Raw genomic sequence first — 23,203 nt, 5'->3', positions numbered from 1 at the left:
TGTTGTATTTGTGAGTATATTTGTATGTTTGGTATTTTTCATTACCCCTGTTCGTATTACCTTGTTAGTCTAGTTGGTATACTACGGTACACTACTGCTCCCCTCTTCCCTGGGTGGGGAATGGTACAGACTGAGGGTGGATTCAGGTGCTAAGGCAAGGTATATGGCCCCTTGCATCTTCACCATCAGAAGTAATTCGGGGAGCAGGATGAGCTAGGGCACCTCTAACGTTAGGGACAGGGAAGGAGCCCCTGGTCCCGGGATACCCGGCAACAAGTTTATGACAACAACACTACATTTAGCATGCTAATTTAGAACTATTGTCTTCCCCAGCTTTTTCTGAGAGTAGCAATGGATTGGCATATCCTACAGATATGCAAGCAATCCATAGGGAACTTATAGCTCATTATTACATACTAGACTGTGGCCCGATTCTAATGCATCGGGTATTCTAGAATATGCATGTCCCCGTAGTAGATGGACAATGATGATTCCAGAATTCGCGGCAGACTGTGCCCGTCGCTGATTGGTCGAGGCAACCTTTATGACATCATCGTCGCCATGCTGTGCCCATCTCTGATTGGTCGAGGCCGCCAGACAGACAGACAGAAAAACCCTTAGACAATTATATATATAGATTACATATTAAAGGCGTGAGCTGTATTGTAGTGCCACCACTGCAGCCAAAACAAAGAAACAGCAGCAGTGGTGGGGAGCCAGTGCTGAAGCAGTTTTTGATTTTTGAAAAATTTACTCCAAATGATTCCTACAATGTAAAACAACAACGACAGATAGTAGTCGTCCTCCCCTTCTCCAACACTGGCACTCTGCCGTTGCTCCAGTCTCTCTGTTTTGGCTACAGAGGTGATGTGATACCGGAAGGTAACATCATCACTGCACACAATTACTGAGATCAGCAGCTCAAGTTATCTACATCAAGAGAGCTGTTGAGTTTAATGATGGATGCAGTGAATGTTAATCACTGCAGCCAAAAAACAGAGACCGCAGCAGTGGTGGAGAGCTGGCACTGGAGCAGGGAGGTCTGATCACTATCTTTATTAGTAGTTTTAAATTACTGAAACCTATTGAACTAAAATGCATTCTTTTGGCAAAATATTGCCCTTTTCTATTATTAGTGCATGCACATCCAAAGGATACCTTTTGTGAATGTTTCCATCCTAGTATCTGTAATGTAAAGGACGTCTTACAGACAAAAAACAAATCCAAATTTTATGGTATTTTGTTTTTCTTTTTTTTTCACTATGGTCAAAGAAAGAGAATTTATTTAGTTCCATTACACAGAGAATACTTTGTCAATTTTTAAGTTCTTTGATACATTTTTTGATTAGTAAGACGTTTTAGAGGTTACACTAAATGAATTAATTTATTTTCTTACTTTTCCAGGAAACACTAATTGAGAACATAAAACTCTGGAATTTGTTAAAACGCCTGACAAACTACAGATCGAAGAGTCCATATAAGAAGCTCCAACGCTTATTGTCAAAAGACCCTGATTGGCCTCCACTCAACCATAAGGAAGTTGCAATTCCTACTGACATAGCACTAACAAGTGAACTGGGAGATTATGTGAACCCAAGTTTTGAGATCAATGAGAATCCATGACAAAATTAGCAAATTGTTTTCTTGCTTTTCTTTTATTCCTTATTTATGACTCCACTAGATGGTGGCCCGATTCTAACGCATCGGGTATTCTAGAATATGTATGTCCACGTAGTATATTGCCCAGCCACGTATATTGCCCAGCCACATAATATATTGCCCGGTCACGTAGTATATTGCCCAGTCACGTAGTATATTGCCCAGCCACGTAGTATATTGCCCAGCCACATAGTATATTGCCCAGCCACGTAGTATATTGCCCAGCCACGTAGTATATTGCCCAGCCACGTAGTATATTGCCCAACGACGTAGTATATTGCCCAGCCACATAGTATATTGCCCAGCCACGTAGTATATTGCCCAGCCACATAGTATATTGCCCAGCCACGTAGTATATTGCCCAGCCACGTAGTATATTGCCCAGCGACGTAGTATATTGCCCAGTCACGTAGTATATTGCCCAGCCACGTAGTATATTGCCCAGCCACGTAGTATATTGCCCAGTCACGTAGTATATTGCCCTAATTCCCACCTTTGCAGATATCTTGCGTATTGCTCTATTTTATACATTATAAATAGAGACATTAGAATAGCAGACATATAATTAACGCCCTCTTATTTCTGTTTGCCTTCATATTGTGGCAGCCATGGATCCTAAAAATGAGAACTCTCATATACAACTACCTGAGTGCTGTATAAAATAAAGACATAAGGAGACCGATCATTGATTTTAAACATATTTTATTAAATACAATCTTTACCTCTACTTACGGTAAGACCAATGATCCAGAAGAAGGCAAAAAACCTGGACATGTGTGTTACAGGGAAAAAATTCCTTCTTGACCCCGAGAAAAGGCGATCAGTTCGAGAACCCTGGATCAAGGCCATACTACAACTAACTAACTGATATATATATACAACAATGATATTCAATATGGTGACTCGTTTCTGGATAGCTCTTTGTCCTGGTAAGTCGCCTCACCTGTTCTATTCAGATCGGACTCTGGATATCATAGCTTGGCTATGTTCATCTACCCTGTAAAAAAACAGAATACTACCCCCCCACAGAATACTACCCCCCACACAGAACACTACCCCCCCCCCCCCACACAGAACACTACCCTCCTACAAACACTACCCCTTAATATACAGACATAGGATTGTTGCATCATATCAGGACCATTATACAGTTGGCAAACAAATAAAGTTGCACTCTATAGTGCTAAAGCATGTAAATATGTATGTTCTACTCCTTATACTGTTGGGTAAGACAGCAGACACCTAAACAATATGATGTCATGATGCACTGATTCCAGGATTAGATCCATATAATCAGCATATAATGACATCATAAGACAACAAATATCATGTGCAGACGTATTAAATGATTAAGAAAAAACAATCGCGTGGCTCTCTTTAGATTCTTCAATCTTCCTTCCAGGATCCAGATTCTGTCCCTGTAAGAAAGAAATAATAATATGAGGGGAAGTACCAGTATAAAACCTGTATAAAGCGTCATAAATATATTGTACTTTATGCCAGATAAACAAGCCTCCTTTTCTCTCCAGTTTTAAGCTTAGACTTAGTCACTTAAAAATGGTGTAATAAATTTGATTTTAAAAAAATGTTGTAAATGTAGTTATATATAATTTAAATAAATAGTACAATAAAATGGTAAAAATAAATAAATAAATAGAAAGTAAATAAATAAATGTATTTTTCCCCAATGTATGTACACCAACCTCTGTCCCATATGGGGGAATAATGGTACATTTTTTGCCCCAATAATCTTAAATTAAGGTGACAGAAACACCAACAACAATCTGTACCAGCCACAGATACAACTTGAAGTGTTACTGACCATAGTAGCGACAGTGGTGTCTCCATCCGAGGTGCGATCTTTGTGCTGACCTCTCCGATGTTTCCATGTTTGCTGCATAGAACTCTGTGTCCAACATTCCGCTGTGTGACCTCACAAAGAACCTTCATCACCCAAGTCTAGAGATTCTACCAGCAAGGACTGAAGAAATCTAGAACCTTACAGCCACAATCTGTAGACTTGGAGGGTCCATGTTGGCGCTAAGTTCACTAACTTAAATCCCTGTAAGGTTTCTTATTTACCTGTATTCTCAATCCTGGATCCTCCGCTCTCCTCATGTCCATCTCCTGAAATAAGAATCGGTGTCCTTGATCCTGGATCCTCTGCTCTCCTCATCTTCATCTCCTGAATTGAGAGTCTGTGTCCTCGATCCTGGATCTTCCGCTCTCGTCGTCTTTATCTTTTGAAATGAGCCTTTGCCCCTAGAACACCCGTTTTTATAGACCCACAATCATTGTGACATCATGCTGTGAGGTAACAATGGCCTCCTGTATTTGATGATGTCACATATGACCATGGGTGATATCGCCACAGGTGTTAATTAATATTGATAACAAGTAGTAATAATATGGCAGATCACATTGGTTAGCATCAAGACTGGAAGAGTCGGGCGATTAAGAAAAATAAAAAATAGTGTAACATATTCAGATCTCTTGTAGTTACAAACGAGGCGATACCAATTTTGTGTATGATTTTTTTTGTTTGTTTCTGTCTATAGATAAACATTTTTTCCACACTTGATGATGTCTGTAAAGCCTTGGGAAAATCAATGGTGCTATATAAGCAAGTAAAATAAATAAATACACATTTTTCCATGATGTTTTACCGTTTTGTTTTTTTAAATTTGTTATAAATTTTATTGATTTTTTTTCTTAGTCCCACTGCAACACTACTTCAGTACTGCTGTAGTGCAGATCGCTGTTACACTGACACTTTGCCTGTTAGACACTGTTTATGGCATAGCCCAACAGGCCACCATAGCTAGCACCCCACAATCAAGTGCCCATGGGGTTAAAGAGGGAGCTTCCTCCCAGTGTTAACCATGTAGATGGTACTGTTGCTATTGACATATGGCTGATGCATTTTCACCTTTCAAGGAAATATTTCCTCAATTGTGTTAAAATGAAAAAAGTTGCAATGGCGGTCATTAAAGGGGAGCCAAGAACGAAAAATAATATCTTGATTAAACTTACTAATGTACCTTTATTATGATGTCAGGCCTGGTGTGTCGATTTCACAGCAGATCCCAATTCACTTCCGGGTTTATCAGGACACAGAAAGAAAACATCCCCGCTGTTGGCATGTGACCATGCGCTCTGTAAAAGGGCAGAGACAGACTGCTGTATAACTCATGCAAGGATGGCATCGTAAGCCTAGTACTGGCTGTCTGCTCTTCTGACCTGAGCTTGACAGTTGCATAGAAATACATGACGCTGTCATGCTGAGATTAGCAGAAATGCAGGGCCAGTGCGTCCAGTGCCATGCGATCAGCAACGGACTGGAGCACCTTGGGCCCACCAGAGAAAATCATTCTTGGGGCCCACTATGTAGCTACATAGAAATAAATACAAGACCACCAATTGTGTGGTAAAACACGCTAATATCAGGGTATAATATAAGGTAGTACACGTCTTAATTATGTAGCAGGGGATGGGGTAGCCCCCTCATAGAATATAAAGTAGCGCCCCTCAAAGAATATAAAGTAGCCAACTCATAGAATATAAAATAGCCCCCTCATAGGGTACAATGCAGCCCCCTCATAGTATATAAAGTAGCCCCCTCATATAATATAACGCAGCCCCCTCATAGAATATAATGCAGCCCACCATAGAATATAATGTACCCCCATAGAATATAATGCAACCAGCCTCAGAGTATAATGCAACCCCCTCATAAGGTATAATGCAGCCCCCCATAGAATATAATGTAGCCCCCTCATAGGGTATAATGCAGCCCCATCATATAGTATAATACAGCCCCCCAGAATATAATGTAGCCCCCCTCAGAGTATAATGCAGCCCCTCCATAGAACATAATGCTGCCCCCTCATATAGTATAATGCAGCCCCCCCACAGAATATAATGTAGCCCCCTCAGAGTATCATGCTGCCCCCTCTTAGAGTATAATGCTGCCCCCCTCATAGGGTATAATGCAGCTCCCCCCATAGAGTATAATGCAACCCTCCCTCATAGAGTATAATGCAGCCCCCTCATAGGGTATAATGCAGCTTCCCATTGGGTATAATGTAGCTCCTCGCATAGGGTATAATGTAGCTCCCTCTATAGGCAATAATGCTGCCCCCCTCATAGGGTACAATGAAGCCCCCCTCATAGGGTATAATGCTGCCGCCGCCCTCATAGGGAATAATGCTACCCCATAGGGAATAATGCTGCCCCTCATAGGGTATAATGCTGCCCCCATAGGGAATAATGCTGCCCCCCCTCATATTGAATAATGCTGCCCCCTCATAAGGTCTAATGCTGTCCCCATAATGAATAATGCTGCCCCCTCATAAGGAATAATGCTGCCCCTTCATGGGGTATAATGCTGCCCCCATAGGGAATAATGCTGCCCCCCTCATAGGGAATAATGCTGCCCCCTCATAGGGTATAATGCTGCCCCCCTCATAGGGTATAATGCTCCCCCCATAGGGTGTAATGTGCCTCCCCATATGGTATAATGCTGCCCCCCATAGGGAATAATGCTGCCTCAGACTCGCTGATATATACACTGTGTGCAGAATATTAGGCAAGTTGTAATTTAGAGGATTATTTTTATTATTGATCAACAATTATGTTCTCAATCAACCCAAAAGACTCATAAATATCAAAGCTTAATATTTTTGGAAGTTGGAGTGTTTTTTTTTTGTAGATTTGGCTATCTTAGGAGGATATCTGATTGTGCAGGTAACTATTACTGTGCAGAATTATTAGGCAGCTTAATAAAAACGAAATATATTCCCATCTCACTTGTTTATTTTTACCAGGTAAACCAATATAACTGCACAAAATTTAGAAATAAACATTTCTGACATGCAAAAACAAAACCACCAAAAATTTGTGACCAATATAGCCACCTTTCTTTATGATGACACTCAACAGCCTTCCATCCATAGATTCTGTCAGTTGCTTGATCTGTTTATGATTAACATTGCATTCAGCAGCCACCACAGCCTCCCAGACACTGCTCCGAGAGCTGCACTGTTTTCCCTCCCTGTAGATCTAACATTTTATGAGGGACCACAGGTTCTCTATGGGGTTCAGATCAGGTGAACAAGGGGGCCATGTCATTATTTTTTCTTCTTTGAGTCCTTTACTGGCCAGCCATGCTGTGGAGTAGTTGGAGGCATGTGATGGAGCATTGTCCTGCATGAAAATCATGTTTTTCTTGAACGATACCGACTTCTTCCTCAACCACTGCTTGAAGAAGTTGTCTTCCAGAAACTGGCAGTAGGTCTGGGAGTTGAGCTTCACTCCATCCTCAACCCTAAAAGGTCCCACAAGTTCATCTTTGATTATACCAGCCCATACCAGTACCCTACCTCCACCTTGCTGGTGTCTGAGTCAGAGTGGAGCTATCTGCCCTTTACTGATCCAGCCTCTGGCCCATCAAAACTCACTTTCATTTCATCAGTCCATAAAACCTTTGAAAAGTCAGTCTCAAGATATTTCTTGGCCCAGTCTTGAAATTTTATCTTATGTTTCTTGTTCAAAGGTGGTCATTTTTCAGCCTTCCTTACCTTGGCCATGTCTCTGAGTATCGCACACCTTGTGCTTTTTGTTACTCTAGTAATGTTGTAGCTCTGAAATATGGCAAAACTGGTGGCAAATGGCATCTTAGCAGCTTCACGCTTGATTTTCCTCAATTCATGGGCAGTTATTTTGCGCATTTTTTGCCCAACACGGTTCTTGCAACCCTGTTGGCTATTTGCCATGAAACGCTTGATTGTTCGGTGATCACTAGTGTTGAGCGATACCGTCCGATACTTGAAAGTATCGGTATCGGAAAGTATCGGCCGATACCGGCAAAATATCGGATCCAATCCGATACCGATACCCGATACCAATACAAGTCAATGGGACTCAGGTATCGGACGGTATTCCTGATGGTTCCCAGGGTCTGAAGGAGAGGAAACTCTCCTTCAGGCCCTGGGAACCATATAAATGTGTAAAATAAAGAATTAAAATAAAAAATATCGCTATACTCACCTGTCCGACGCAGCCGGGACCTCGGCGATTGTAAGCGGCAGCGTTGTTTCTTTAAAATTCGCGCTTTTACTTGCTTACGTGAATTCCCGGCTTCTGATTGGTCAGGGCGGCCATGTTGCCGGGACTCGGACCAATCACAGCAAGCCGTGACGAAATTACGTCACGGCTTGCTGTGATTGGTCCGCGTCCCGGCAATATGGCGCCGTGACCAATCACAAGCCGTGACGTCACGGGAGGCTGGACACGCGCGCTTTTCAAAATAAGCGCGTGTCCAGCCTCCCGTGACGTCACGGCTTGTGATTGGTTAATGGCGGCCATGTTCCTGGGACGCGGACCAATCACAGCAAGCCGTGACGTAATTTCGTCACGGCTTGCTGTGATTGGTCCGCATCCCGGCAATATGGCGCCGTGACCAATCACAAGCCGTGACGTCACGGGAGGCTGGACACGCGCGCTTTTCAAAATAAGCGCGTGTCCAGCCTCCCGTGACGTCACGGCTTGTGATTGGTTAATGGCGGCCATGTTGCCGGGACGCGGACCAATCACAGCAAGCCGTGACGTAATTTCGTCACGGCTTGCTGTGATTGGTCCGAGTCCCGGCAACATGGCCGCCCTGACCAATCAGAAGCCGGGAATTCACGTAAGCAAGTAAAAGCGCGAATTTTAAAGAAACAACGCTGCCGCTTACAATCGCCGAGGTCCCGGCTGCGTCGGACAGGTGAGTATAGCGATTTTTTTTATTTTAATTCTTTCTTTTACACCTTTTTACATTAATGTTGTTTCGATACCGATATCCGATATTACAAAAATATCGGATCTCGGTATCGGAAATTCCGATACAGCAAGTATCGGCCGATACCCGATACTTGCAGCATCGGAATGCTCAACACTAGTGATCACGCTTCAAAAGTTTGGTAATTTCAAGACTGCTGCATCCCTCTGCTTGACATCTCACAATTTTGGACTTCTCAGAGCCCATCAAATCTCTCTTCTGACCCATTTTGCCAAAGGAAAGGAAGTTGCCTAATAATTAAGCACACATTATATAGGGTTTTGATGTCATTAGACAACACCCCTCCTCATTACAGAGATGCACATCACCTGATTTACTTAATTGGTAGTTGGCTCTCAAGCCTGAGCAGCTTGGAGTAGTACAACATGTATAAAAAGTATCATGTAATCAAAATACAACTTGCCTAATAATTCTGCACACACTGTATATGTATATATATTTATATATATATATATATATATATATATATATATATGTATGTATATATATATATATATATATATATATATATATATATATATAAAACCCAGAATACTCACCCCTCCTCCTCGCTCCCACGCTGATTCCGGCGGTGGCTCTGCTCTGTCAGGAGCTGCACTGCCACTGGCCTCACACACAGGTACACAATGAAGTGACATCATCACGCACCTGCTATGTGTCAGAGACTAACGGAATGATGGAAGAGGGAGGGTCATCTGACACTCTCTCCTCCATTAATGCGCATTGGGGGTGGTGCTGGCGACAGGTCCCCCTGGCTTACGGAACCATAGCGGCCGTGTGAGCTGGGGGCCCCTGAGGGAGAGGGGGCGGGGGCCCTGGTCTGCAGGCTCTGATAGCGGGCAGTGTTTGATGCAGCATGGGGGAAACGCTGCCCGCTATTATAGTGAAATGAATTCACTCCTCTAAACGCCCATGGGGGTTTGGGGAAGCGTGAATATTCATTTCACTTTAGCAGCGGGAACAGGTTTAGGATTCCTGTCACCCATTGCTCTTCCGCTGGCATCAGGTGACCCATAGCAGCTGCATAGTGTGCCGCTATTGGTGACATCCCACTGGCTGGGGCCCCTGGAGCAGCAGGAACCCTAGGCAGCTGCTGGCCCTGTATGCCAGCAGGTTTCAAGGCCTGGGACCACTGGATAAACCTCCGGTTCTCCGGTGGCCCAGTCCGACCCTGCATGCGATCATCACACGAGTTATACTGCAGTCTGTCTCTGCCCTAAGGGGGATGATGGTGTGAGTCAATTCGGTAGCAAATACTTAGCTATTTAATTAAGCCTAATGTTATGATCCAGTCCGGGTTTTGTTTCTTGCTATTCTCTCCCCGGTCTGGTAATTTTTTTTTTCTATGGTCATGGATCCACTTCCTTTCCTGGTCATGGATCAGGTGTCCAGTTTGATGCCGATGATGCGGGAATTGACAGTGGAAAATGGGGCCCTGGCCACCTCCCATACTGAATTGCAGAAATAGTTGATGGAGACTGTAAAGATGGTGCAGGGTACCACCCCTCATGTTGTTAGTAGGTTTGGTGACTCTGTTGATGTCGCCTTGCACTCTCCCGAACCTTCGGTTAAACATCCTGACACCTATTCTGGCGAGAAGGATAAGTTTTGTACGTTCAGGGAGAATTGTAAATTATTATTTTCGCTTAGACCTTGATCATCTGGGGATGAGAGCCAGCGGGTGAGGATAATTATTTCCTTACTCAGGGAGGGTCCCCATTCTTGGGATTTCTCGCTGCCCCCTACTGCCCCTGAACGGATGTCAGTGGATAGGTTTTTTGAGGCCTTAGGACTTATCTGTGATGAACCGTACCGTGTCAGGTTGGCAGAGGACACTATCATGGGTCTTGTTCAGGGGAAGCTCTCAGCCGACTGGTATTGCTCGGAGTTTAGACGATGGTCTCTGGAGGTGTCCTGGAATGACTCTGCGCTCAGGTGCCAGTTCTGGAGGGGACTGTCTGATCATCTGAAGGACACTCTGACTCTCCATCCACCTCCTAGTTGCTTGGAGGAGGCTATGACTGAGGCCAACCGGATGGATCGTAGACTAAGGGAGAGGGGTGTTATGCATAGAGATGTTCCTCTACTCCCAAGTAATCCCGACGCTACGCCACATTCTGAGGCCATGGAGGTGGGGGTCACCACCAAGGAAAAAGAGAGGAGACGATGAGAGGAAGGGAGACTTTGCTTTTACTGCGGTAGTCCGGTACACTGGAAGGACTGTCCCTCCTGTACTCTGATTTCTAAGGTGCCGGGAAACACCTAAGTCTGGGTAACTGTTGAGGAGGTTGCCGAGACACTCGGATACCTTTTTCCTCATTGCTTAAGTTACAGCTGGAAGTGGAACTTTATGTTGAGAACTGTTATACTCCCACTTGAGCTTTTGTGGACATGGGTCATCTCTGAACTTGATTGACTCTGACTTGGTGGCCAAATGTAAGTTAGGGACAGTCAGGTTGGGAACACCCATAAGTATTGTGGCCATTGATAAAACTCTTGCTAAGAATGTGGTTAAGTGGGTCTCGTCACCGCTGTGATCTGCTTTCACTTTACGGCGGCACTCAGTCAGAGCGGGAAGCAGACTGTGAGGGACCCTGACGGACACCGGAATGTGAGTATGTACTGTTTGTTTTTTTTACTTTTACGATGGTAACCAGGATAAACATCGGGTTACTAAGCGCTTACTTACCAACGATCACGGCCAGGTCGTATCTCTGGTCGTGATCGTTGGAAAGTTGCAGAGTGTGACAGTACCCTTAGGGGAGCATATAATCTCACCCGTTTGCGGGAGGGGGATGAGTGGAAGATTGCATTCCTCACCTCTGAGGGTTTGTTTGAGAACTTGGTTATACCCTTTGGCCTAACGCGCCAGCAGTATTTCAGAATTTTATTAATCATGTTTTTTCCGATTTTATTGGGCACTTCATGGTAGTTTATTTGGATAACATCCTGAAAAATTCCACTGATAAACAGAACCATATGGGTCACCTCCGCGCTGTCCTCCAGAGGCTTAGGGAGAGCTCACGCTTAGCTAAACTGGAAAAGTGTTCATTTTTTTGTTCAAGAATTGTCCTTTCTAGGGTTCATTTTGTCTGCGGAGGGGTTTTGTGTGGACCCTGGAAAGGTACAGGCTATTGTGGATTGGGCGGAACCCAGAGATCTCATAGGTCTGCAGCGTTTTCTGGGGTTTGCCAATTACTATAGAAAATTCATCAAGGGGTTTCCTCAGGTGGTCAAACCCCTCACTGATTTAACTCGTAAGGGGGCTGATCTCAAAAACTGGTCAGCTCCAGCTTCGGCAGCATTTTCTTCTTTAAAAGAATGTGTTATGTCTGCCCCTCTGCTGATTCAACCTAATTTATCTGAGCCATTTATCGTGGAGGTAGACACCTCGGAGGTGGGAGTAGGGGCGGTATTGTCCCAGGGGCCTACCTCGTTGACCAATTTAAGACCCTGTGCCTTCTTTTCGAAAAAGTTTTCCTCTGCTGAAAAGAATTATAATGTGGATAACCGGGAGCTTTTGACCATTAAACTGGCTTTTGAAGAACGGAGGCATTTTTTGAAGGGAGCTGTCATTCTGACTGAGCACTCCGCCTCTTAGCCACAGGTGTTTTAATCACAGCAGGTCCATTACCCCTCCACAGAGAGAGAGAATTTTAGTCTAAGAAGAGGTTTCACAGGTACCCATTCAGATGAAGACGTTTATTCTCAGCGAGGAAAGGAAAGTGTAGGACTTGGTATACGAGAGATGCCCTAATGTGGCTACCAGGTACACATAAATTGGCCATTTTATGCGCTAAACACTCTCATTTTTTCATATTTCTAGTGCACTAATGCAGGTCAATTTTCAATTTTCATGTTTGCATATTTTAGCGCCGCAGTGTGCTGCCTTATTTATTTGACTGTATGCGAGTTGGTGACTCTAGGTTCAGCACCTGATCACACTAAGTCTATGTTTGGATGTGACGGTCAGTTTTTTGAAATTTGTATTCAGTAGCCTTCTAACCGAGCACTCCGCCTCTTAGCCACAGGTGTTTTAATCGCAGCAGGTCCATTACCCCTCCACAGAGAGAGAATTTTAGTCTAAGAAGAGGTTTCACAGGTACCCTTTCAGAAGAAGATGTTTATTCTCAGCGAGGAAAGGAAAGTGTAGGACCTGGTATACGAGAGATGCCTTAATGTGGCTACCAGGTACACATAAATTGACCATTTTATGAGCTAAACGCTCTCATTTTTTCATATTTCTAGTGCTCTAATGCAGGTAAATTTTCATGTTTGCATGTTTTAGCGCCGCAGTGTGCTGCCTTATTTATTTGATTACTGACCAGAAGAACCTGTCTTACATTGAGTCCGCCAAATGTTTAACCCCGAGACAGGCGAGGTGGTCACTTTTTTTTTCTTGATTTCAGTTTTCTATCACTTTCAGGTGAGGGTCCAAGAATATGAGGGCTGGTGCTTTATCTTGCAGCTTGCATCCAATATCACCTCCTGAAACTCCTTCCTTCAATCTTCAGCGTGGAGTGGTGGTGGCTGGGGTTTCTTCAGCGTTGGATGAGGAGATCTCTGAGGCCCAGTCTCTTGCTCTTCCATCCGCGCCAGATAAGTTCTTTGTGCCGGTCCAGTATCGGTTAAGGTTTCTGAGGGAGTTCCATGACTTGGCTCTGTGTGGACATGGTGGAATCTCGGCTACGTGTAAAGCCATTGCTAGGCTGTTTTGGTGGTCCTCGTTGTCCTCTGATGTCGCTGTATTTGTGTCTTCCTGTGAAACAAGTGCTCGTGCTAAAACCTCCCTTAACCGGCTAGTCGGGGAATTGGTGCCATTGCCAATTCCAGATAGACCTTAGACTCATCTGTGCATGGATTTTATCACAGATCTTCCCTCTTCTAAAGGCAGAACTGTGGTTTGGGTAGTCGTGGATAGATTCAGTAAGCAGGCGCATTTTGTACTGTTGGTGGGACTGCAGAAAGCCGAGACTCTTTCAAAACTATTCATTGAGCATGCTGTGCAATTACATGGTGTGCCTATAAGTGTGGTGTCTGATATAGGGGTGCAATTTGTGTCAAAATTTTAGAGGGCTTTTTACGAATTCTGGAAACAATCAAATGGCAGGAACATTATATCTTGGGCACTTTAGATATCACATCATTGTATACCGTTATACAACATGATAAGGGATGTGAAGCAGCCAGATATTTTCTGGAAAAACAGGAGATTTTACCAAATAATCAAGTGGACTTTATTTTAGAATGCATGCACTTTATATTGACTCATAACTATTTCCGTTATGAGAGGCACTACTACTCCCAGCAATGGGGTACTGCCATGGGGACCAGGTTCACACAAAGCTACGCCAACTTGTATGTGGGGAGATGGGAACAACAAACCATCTACAGACAGGACTCACTGCGTGCGAACCTAGTCCTATGGCAGCGTTTTATCCATGATATTGTTTTTATTTGGTCTGGGGGTCCTAATTTATTGTCGGATTTTATTATTGAATTAAACAAAAATGAGTATTTTTAAAATTTTACCGGAACCACCAGCACAGAGTCAATTAACTTTAAAGACTTAAATATATTCATAGAAGAAGGCACAATTCAATCTCAGACATATCATAAGACAACTAATGTAAACAATTATATTTCATTAGATAGTTGTCACCTCCCGAGTTGGCTCTTAAATGCCCTTAAGAGCCAACTCATACGGGCCCACAGGAACTGCTCTAAGGCACAGGACTTTAACCAAGAGGCTGATCTCCTGGCAAAAAAATTCCGCGATAAAGGCTATGCTGAAAGCTCTCTGACGCAAACAAAACAGCAAGTTGAAAAACTACCAAGAATGCAGCTACTTCAAAATAAAGTGAAGGATGAGAACTACACGCTAGCTGATGAAGTTCATATTATCACCCAATTTAATGCCAATACCCACATTCTCAAAAGGATTGTCAATAGACATTGGAGCTTCCTAAATTCATTTATAAAAAGGTCAATAATCTAGGGAATAAAATAGCTCCCACTATCCCAAAATCTCTGGTTCCGTTTACATATCAATCACAACAAAAACTATCAGGCTTCTTTCCGTGCTGGAAGTGCAAATCATGGAGGAAATTAAATACAAAAAAGCAATCTAGTATCTCCAATGGAACCACTGAACTGGAGATTAAAGACTTTATCACATGCACTACAGAGGGAGTAATTTATTCTCTGAGATGCCCTTGTAGGAAATTGTACATAGGTAGAACGAAACGCCCACTACATGTGAGGATGAGCGAACATCTGCGGTATATTAATAAGTAAGTTTTCTGGCCATCCACTACCTAATCACTTTTTGATTCACCATGGAGGTTCAATAAAAGGTACTATCATCACAGGCCTCAAAATAGTGAAAAAAAAGCTGGAGAAAAGGCAATTACATCCAGCAATTGTCCCGTGAAGAAAGCAGATTTATTTTTTAACTAGACACTCTGATACCCGAGGGCCTCAATAGCGAGATTGAATTGTTTGCTTTTAACATACAGTACAGACCAAAAGTTTGGACACATCTTCTCATTTAAAGATTTTTCTGTATTTTCATGACTATGAAAATTGTACATTCACACTGAAGGCATCAAAACTATGAATTAACACATGTGGAATTATATACTTAACAAAAAAATGTGAAACAACCGAAATTATGTCTTATATTCTCGGTTCTTCAAAGTAGCCACCTTTTGCTGTGATGACTGCTTTGCACACTCTTGGCATTCTCTTGATGAGCTTCAAGAGGTAGTCACCGGGAATGGTTTTCACTTCACAGGTGTGCCCTGTCAGGTTTAATAAGTGGGATTTCTTGCCTTATAAATGGGGTTGGGACCATCAGTTGTGTTGTGCAGAAGTCTGGTGGATACACAGCTGATAGTCCTACTGAATAGACTGTTAGGATTTGTATTATGGCAAGAAAAAAGCAGCTAAGTAAAGAAAAACGAGTGGCCATCATTACTTTAAGAAATAAAGGTCAGTCAGTCCGAAAAATTGGGAAAACTTTGAAAATGTCCCCAAGTGCAGTGGCAAAAACCATCAGCGCTACAAAGAAACTGGCTCACATGAAGACCGCCCCAGGAAAGGAAGACCAAGAGTCACCTCTGCTTCTGAGGATAAGTTTATCCGAGTCACCAGCCACAGAAATCGCAGGTCAACATCAGCTCAGATTAGAGACCAGGTCAATGCCACCCAGAGTTCTAGCAGCAGACACATCTCTACAACAACTGTTAAGAGGAGACTTTGTGCAGCATGCCTTCATGGTAAAATAGCTGCTAGGAAACCACTGCTAAGGACAGGCAACAAGCAGAAGAGACTTGTTTGGGCTAAAGAACACAAGGAATGGACATTAGACCAGTGGAAATCTGTACTTTGGTCTGATGAGTCCAAATTTGAGATCTTTGGTTCCAACCACCGTGTCTTTGTGTGACGCAGAAAAAGTGAACGGATGGACTCTACATGCCTGTTTCCCACTGTGAAGCATGGAGGAGGATGTGTGATGGTGTGGTGGTGCTTTGCTGGTGACACTGTTGGGGGTTTATTCAAAATTGAAGGCATACTGAACCAGCATGGCTACCACAGCATCTTGCAGCAGCATGCTATTCCATCCGGTTTGCGTTTAGTTGGACCATCATTTAATTTTCAACAGGACAATGTCCCCAAACTCACCTCCAGGCTGTGTAAGGGCTATTTGACCAAGAAGGAGAGTGATGGGGTGCTACGCCAGATGACATGGCCTCCACAGCCACCAGACCTGAACCCAATCAAGATGGTTTGGGGTGAGCTGGACCGCAGAGTGAAGGCAAAAGGGTCAAGAAGTGCTAAGCATCTCTGGAAACTCCTTCAAGATTGTTGGAAGACCATTCCCGGTGACTACCTCTTGAAGCTCATCAAGAGAATGCCAAGAGTGTGCAAAGCAGTCATCAAAGCAAAAGGTGGCTACTTTGAAGAACCTAGAATATAAGACATATTTTCAGTTGTTTCACACTTTTTTGTTAAGTTTATAATTCCACATGTGTTAATTCATAGTTTTGATGCCTTCAGTGTGAATTTACAATTTTCATAGTCATGAAAATACAGAAAAATCTTTAAATGAGAAGGTGTGTCCAAACTTTTGGTCTGTACAGTATGAAAGACGGCCACCTGATAATCAGGAACTATAAAGGTACTCAGGACCACTACTGGACCATCCCTGACGAAGGAATACGGGAATTCTGAAATGCGTAGGATTATTGGTCCAACTTGCGCTCCATAGCCAGTCACGTGATTCATTACATGACCGTGACATCACGAAAGGTCCTGGTATTCCAGTGTATCTGATTGGCTTATACAGTGGTACTTGGCTCACGATACCCGCGGGCTCAGGACACCGAGGGACGCCTGTCACTGGCTGGGACAGCGCCCCAGAACAATCAGTCTTCTCACTGAAAACACTGGTCCTGCACCACGGAAGGTTCTGACTTCATGTGGACACCACAGACATCAGTCTCCTAAATGCATCTGCCCTCTATAAGGTAACACTGCCTAGAGCTTGTGTGGCTCCATTTATCTATTCATCTAAGCCTTGATTCATTGTTTGAAGCACATAGATTAACCTTTGCTCAGCCAGAAGTGCACCATATAGGTCCACGGTGACACGCTATCCTGGGTTGTAAGAACATTGTCATATAGGAACCAGCACTGCTTATGGGATTATCCCTGAATTTTTCTTATTACTGACCGAGGAGATTATTGAGGCAAATTATTGTCTCAAGATTGTTAATTGAGGACGCACTTCAGCGCAAATAAAATACCTTTTTTCAGCTTTTTATTAAAGTCTAGGTATCAGTCTGACCTTTTCGTCAGCCTTTCACCGGGAGACCAACGGTCAAACTGAAAGGACTAATCAGTAGTGTTGAGCATTCCGATACTGCAAATATCGGGTATCGGCCGATATTTGCTGTATCGGAATTCCGATACCGAGTTCTGATATTTTTGTGATATCGGAAATCGGAATCGGAAGTTCCCAGTGTATGGTTCCCAGGGTCTGGAGGAGAGGAGACTCTCCTTCAGGCCCTGGGATCCATATTCATGTAAAAAATAAAGAATAAAAATAAAAAATATGTATATACTCACCCCTCCGACGGACCCTGGACCTTAGCGGTGAAACCGGCAGCCTCTGTTCCTAAGAATGCAGTGAGTGTACAGGACCTGCGATGACGTCGCGGTCTTGTGATTGATCGCGTGACCACTCATGTGACCGCTCACGTGACTGTGACGTCATCGAAGGTCCTTCACTCACTGCATTCTTAGGAACGGAGGCTGCCGGTTGCACCGCTAAGGTCCAGGGTCCGTCGGAGGGGTGAGTATATACATATTTTTTATTTTTATTCTTTATTTTTCACATGAATATGGATCCCAGGGCCTGAAGGAGAGTTTCCTCTCCTTCAGACCCTGGGAACCATCCAGGATAGCTTCCGATACTTGTGTCCCATTGACTTGTATTGGTATCGGGTATCGGTATCGGCGATATCCGATATTTTTCGGGTATCGGCCGATACTATCCGAAACCGATACTTTCAAGTATCGGAAGGTATCGCTCAACACTACTAATCAGTCTTTGGAGCAGATATTACGGTGTCTTGCCACGTCCAGACAGGATGATTGGTGCTTTCTGTTACCGATGGCAAAGTTTGCTTTCAATAATCTTGTCAATCAGTCCACTGGTAATTCCCAGTTCTTTTGCAATTATGGTTTTCACCCTTGCTTTGGTGAGTTTTCCCGGTTGGATTCGGGGTGTCCAGGGGCTGATTTGGCCATTCAGCAGTTGGAGTAGGTCTGGAGGGAGGTCCAGAGGAACATTGGGGAGGCTCAGAGTAGGTATACATTTTTTGCGGATAGATAACGGTCGGTGGGGCCGGCATTCCAGGTGGGGGATAAGGTATGGTTATCCACCAAGAATATTAGGTTGAGGATTCCTTCTGCTAAGTTGGGTCCCAAGTTTATTGGTCCTTATGAAATTTTGGAGGTGGTTAATCCTGTTGCCTTTCGTTTGCGTTTTCCTTCGCTGCAAATCCCTAATGTGTTCCATAAGGCTCTGTTGAAGCCTTTGGTGTCTTCCTCAGGTGCCTCTTCCTTGCTCCCACCACCTATTGTGGTGGATTGCCAGACTGAGTATGAGATGGAATGGGTTGTTGATTCTCGTATGCTCCGCTGTTCACTTCAGTATTTGGTTCATTGGAAGGGGTACAGTCCTGAGGACTGGTCGTGGGTGCCAGCGTGCTCGGTCCATGCAGATTGTTTGTTTTGGGCCTTTCACGCTAAGAATCCAGGGAAACCGGGGGGCCGGTGGCCCCACATTGAGAGAGGGGTACTGTCATGATCCAGTCCGGGGTTTGTTTCTTGCTATTCTCTCCCCGGTCTGGTCATGCGGTGGTTAACCTGCTTTGCCTCGTTTTGGGATCTGCTTGGCTATTTTAGTCCATAGCTGCCTGCAGGCAGCATCAGCTATAGTTCTTGCCCCTGGCTTGAGCTACTGACCCCGTTACATCATGATTTGTTCTCTGCCCATTTATCCAGTTTCCCTGCCTTCCCATTCCTGCTTCCCCGCTCATCTTGCTGTGTGCTCCCCGTGCTTTGACCTTGGTATCTGACCCGACTTGTCCTCTGACCTATTTCTTTGTCTTACATCTCTGGCATATCCGCTCCCGACTGGCTCGCCACACTGTCACACTGAAGTGTTTCTCCATGAGTGCTACCTATCGTCCCTCTCCAGCACCCCCTGGGATAGGACGCACGATACTGCGCTGTGACATCTAACAACCAGTTCCCCTTTTATAAAGGTCTTTGGCTTTAACCTCAATGATATCTGCATGGAGTTTGCATGTTTTGCTCATGTGTGTGTGAATTTTATCATCATATTCTGGTTTCCTCTAGCACTTGAAAAGCATACGGTTAGGCAAGTAGTCTTCCTACAAAATGACCCCTAGTGCGTATGTAAGCATCATTTCTAAAATGCCAAAATGGATTGAAATGATTAATGACAATCTCTGTACGCCGCTCAGTAATATGTCACCCCCCCCCCCCCCCCCCCGAAGAAGCTTGAATGCGAAACGGCATAAGGGTTGGGGCTGGGCGGCTGTATGTTTCCTATTTCTGGACTCCATTTGCCCTTTTTCACTCAGGTGATGTACAGAGTTATGCAAGTCTTTGTTTTAATGTTTGCTCTATGCATATATCTCTGTAGCTACCTATAACATGTGCAATGTGATTATAGGCAGTAATGTGTAGCCATGTGGAATATATAGGACTGTTTAGTCCTTTTCTATATATCTAAATTTACATTGCATAATTTATTGTTCTGATGATTGCTCGATGTGCATATGTTTGCTCTTTGCTGTTACCTATATGTGCAATTGATCATAGGAATAAAATTGTGGCCATGTGAAATATATAGGACTGTTTAGTCCTTTTCAATATATCAAAGTTAACATTGCACTCAGCACTTTATATATAGGTCTGGGCAATTATACTGAATTACACATAGAATTTATATCCCCTATGCTGATATTTATGAGGACAGTTTCAGACCTGTCTCTATATACTTAAAGGGAACCTGTCACCCCCAAAATCGAAGGTGAACTAAGCCCACCGGCATCAGGGGCTTATCTACAGCATTCTGTAATGCTGTAGATAAGCCCCTGATGTATCCTGAAAGATGAGAAAAAGAGGTTAGATTATACTTACCCAGTGGCGGTCCCGGTTCTGTTTTGGTCCGATGGGTGTCGCGGTCCGGTCCGGGGCCTCCCATCTTCTTACGATGACGTCCTCTTCTTGTCTTCAGGCTGCAGCTCCGGTGTACTTTGTCTGCCCTGTTGAGGGTAGAGCAAAGTACTGCAGTGCGCAGACGCCGGGCCTCTCTGACCTTTCCCGGCGCCTGCGCACTGCAGTACTTTGCTCTGCCCTCAACAGGGCAGACAAAGTTCGCCTGCACCAAAGCAGCAGCGTGAAGACAAGAAGAGGACGTCATCATATAAAGATGGGAAGCCCCGGACCGGCCCGCGACGCCCATCAGACCAGAACAGAATCGGGACCGCCCCTGGGTGAGTATAATCTAACCTCTTTTTCTCATCTTTCAGGATACATCGGGGGCTTATCTACAGCATTACAGAATGCTGTAGATAAGCCTTTGATGCCGATGGGCTTAGCTCACCTTTGATTTTGGGGGTGACAGGTTCAGTCTACATTGTACTTAGCACTTTACTTTTGACAACTACATAGAGAGACTTTGTAAGATCAAACTACCATTTACCCCTAATTTTTTTAGGGTCCACTTTGGGATTGTGTGGATTCCGATAATACGCAGCCTCTTTTAACCTCTCCTCTAGAAGGAGGTCTTCTTTCCCCACCTTGTCATCTTGTTGTATTTAATTAGTTGTGTTATTTATATTGATTTTAAAAAATTATTAATAAATAGTGATGAGCGAACGTGCTCGCCACTATTCGATACTCGCCTGAGTATCGGGGTACTCGGGGTACTCGCTGAGCATTTCCGGAATTATTCGGCGGTAAATGCAGTCTCCACCCAGCAGTTTTGGCGGACTTCAGAGACCCAATCACAGAGCAGGGATTGTCTGCCAGGCCATGAAACGCCGCAGTCATCTTTCTTGTGGTCGTGCAAGTGAATGGCTGGGCCGCACAGCATCATCCCGAGTATAAGAGACCATGCGCCGCCCTGCTCGCCGCATTCTGTTCCTGTTTCAGCGAGAGTAGGGAGAGCTGGTGCCGAAATAGAGTCAGAATCGTGGTTTTAGAGGTAGTGTATGAAAAAAAGTTCTGATTTTGTGGCCAATAGCAACCAATCACAGTGTTGCTTTTCTTATTGTGATCTTCAAAAGAAAGCTGTGTTGTGATTAGTTGCTACAGGCAGCAAAGACATTTTTACCAAATATTGCCAGTACCAGAGTTGATTTGTGGATCTTCTGTGGGGGTGAGTGTAAGGGGGGCTTAAAGTGGTTGTCCAGGTTTGTGTCTGCAGAATTGTGAATTCTCACAATGCGCGCTGTCAGGATTCTTTGGCAACAGCGAGACCAGGTGGTCATGTGACCACTGCCCGCTCCTGCTGGTCATGTGAGCACCGCCGCTCCTGCTGGTCATGTGACCACTGCCGCTCCTGCTGGTCATGCAGGGGAATCATGACAGTGAGCACATCACCCGCTCATGATTCTGTAGTCACAAAGAGGGACTGTGGACTTCTCAGCCTGGACAATCACTTTAATTACAGTAATTGTATATAGGACATTACTATTCTAGATTTTTTTTTCACAATTCTTTTTTTTTAACACTTTCTTTTGCAGGTGTCAGACACAGAGGGATAACCTGTATTTCATAAAGGGGCTGTCTGCCATGTTTTATTCTCTATTAAATGCCGCAGCATTGTCCAACAATAATATAAATTATATATAGTCACCTACGGATCCCCTTTCATAGTGCAACCCAGGTGCGCCGCAGGTCTCTGAACCTTCTTTTCTGATATAGATATTATGTGAACACTAGAAAGGGGATGTTCAAGAGCAGGGAGGACACTCAGGAGCTGTAAACCATGCTATGAGCTTGGATAGTTTAAGAGGTTATTCCCCTAAAAAAATCAAATTTTTCCCATGTGGAGACATGGGAGGTTGGCAGTCGCCCCGGTCCACTAGCCGAAACCACGGTTGTTGTGAAACGTGACGCAGGTGCCCAATGAGTGCTAGCGTCACTGTCCCCGCTTCCTGTCAAATTGATCATGAAGAGGAAGTCAGAGATCAGCTGCAGTCTGGATTTCCTCTTCATGTTTGATTTGTCCGAAGGCGGGGACAATGATGTCAGCACTGATTGGGCGCCGTCAACACGTGTCGCAACAACGCACTCTAGCCCCGTGACCACAAGTGCCGACACCACTGGAATGGCGCCGGCACGGGAGGAGAGTATAGGTTTTATCATTTTTTAGGATCACTCATTTGAATCAAGAAGGGGTTGTCTTAGTAGTGGACAACTCCTTTAAGGCTGCATCCAAATGACTGGCTCCACACAAAGGATATAACATCTTCCCACTGTTATTGCAAGTACTCCGAATTACAGGGGTGTCCTGGAAGAATACTGGGAGGTGTTAAACTTAGCTCCTGGATCCTGAGCTTCAAAGGGGTTAGCAAATGGTTTGTAACTGGACAGAATATTTCCTCTTGACTGTATAGAGAGGAAGGGAGAGACACAGGATATTTGAAATGCCACAACTTAGCCCATCATCCATTCACAAACAGCAATTTTTAAATTGGCGCATCCGGGTCATCCTGGAAATATGATCCTATGGTCAGGACTATAAAAGGCTGGGTGGCACAAAAAGAAGTTGTTCACATGTGGGTGCTGTGCATGCTGATGTAATCCATAACTTATTTCTCCTTCCCTCAAGGAAACAGAAGATAACTGTAGACAGAAACCTTTAGATATTTCTGTTTGTTCTCCCTTTTTGTTTTATAACTGTTTTGCATCATTTTGTCCCTTTATTTTTACCTTTTTATATCTTTTATTTTAAGCACTGTATATTTTTATATTAAAGTTTAAAATCTTTAATAAGTTTGATCCTTGTATGCTTTAAAGAATCCATAGACTTTCAGAGACTGTGTGACCTTTTGATTGTCAGACAGTTATATATTTTGGGAATTTATCACC

At 44.0% G+C, this 23,203-nt stretch overlaps 1 protein-coding gene and 1 long non-coding RNA gene across 2 annotated transcripts in view; both read left to right on the top strand.

Moving 5' to 3' along the window:
* Positions 1-2,277, top strand: part of ATP13A4 (ATPase 13A4) — a 181,574-nt gene extending 179,297 nt beyond the window's left edge. The window contains exon 30 of the mRNA XM_077290335.1: positions 1,405-2,277. Coding sequence (XP_077146450.1) covers positions 1,405-1,623 — 219 coding nt within the window. The 3' untranslated portion in view covers positions 1,624-2,277. The remainder of the gene's footprint in view (positions 1-1,404) is intronic.
* A 14-nt stretch (positions 2,278-2,291) lies between these two features.
* LOC143808081 (uncharacterized) overlaps positions 2,292-23,203 on the top strand; it is a 29,545-nt gene continuing 8,633 nt past the window's right edge. Inside the window, exon 1 of the long non-coding RNA XR_013221879.1 lies at positions 2,292-2,392. This is a non-coding gene — a long non-coding RNA (uncharacterized LOC143808081). The remainder of the gene's footprint in view (positions 2,393-23,203) is intronic.

This window comes from Ranitomeya variabilis, chromosome 2 (assembly GCF_051348905.1).
Source record: "Ranitomeya variabilis isolate aRanVar5 chromosome 2, aRanVar5.hap1, whole genome shotgun sequence".
NCBI lineage: Eukaryota > Metazoa > Chordata > Amphibia > Anura > Dendrobatidae > Ranitomeya > Ranitomeya variabilis.
Note: the sequence above shows the minus strand (reverse complement) of the source record. Positions and strands in the feature narration are given on the sequence as shown.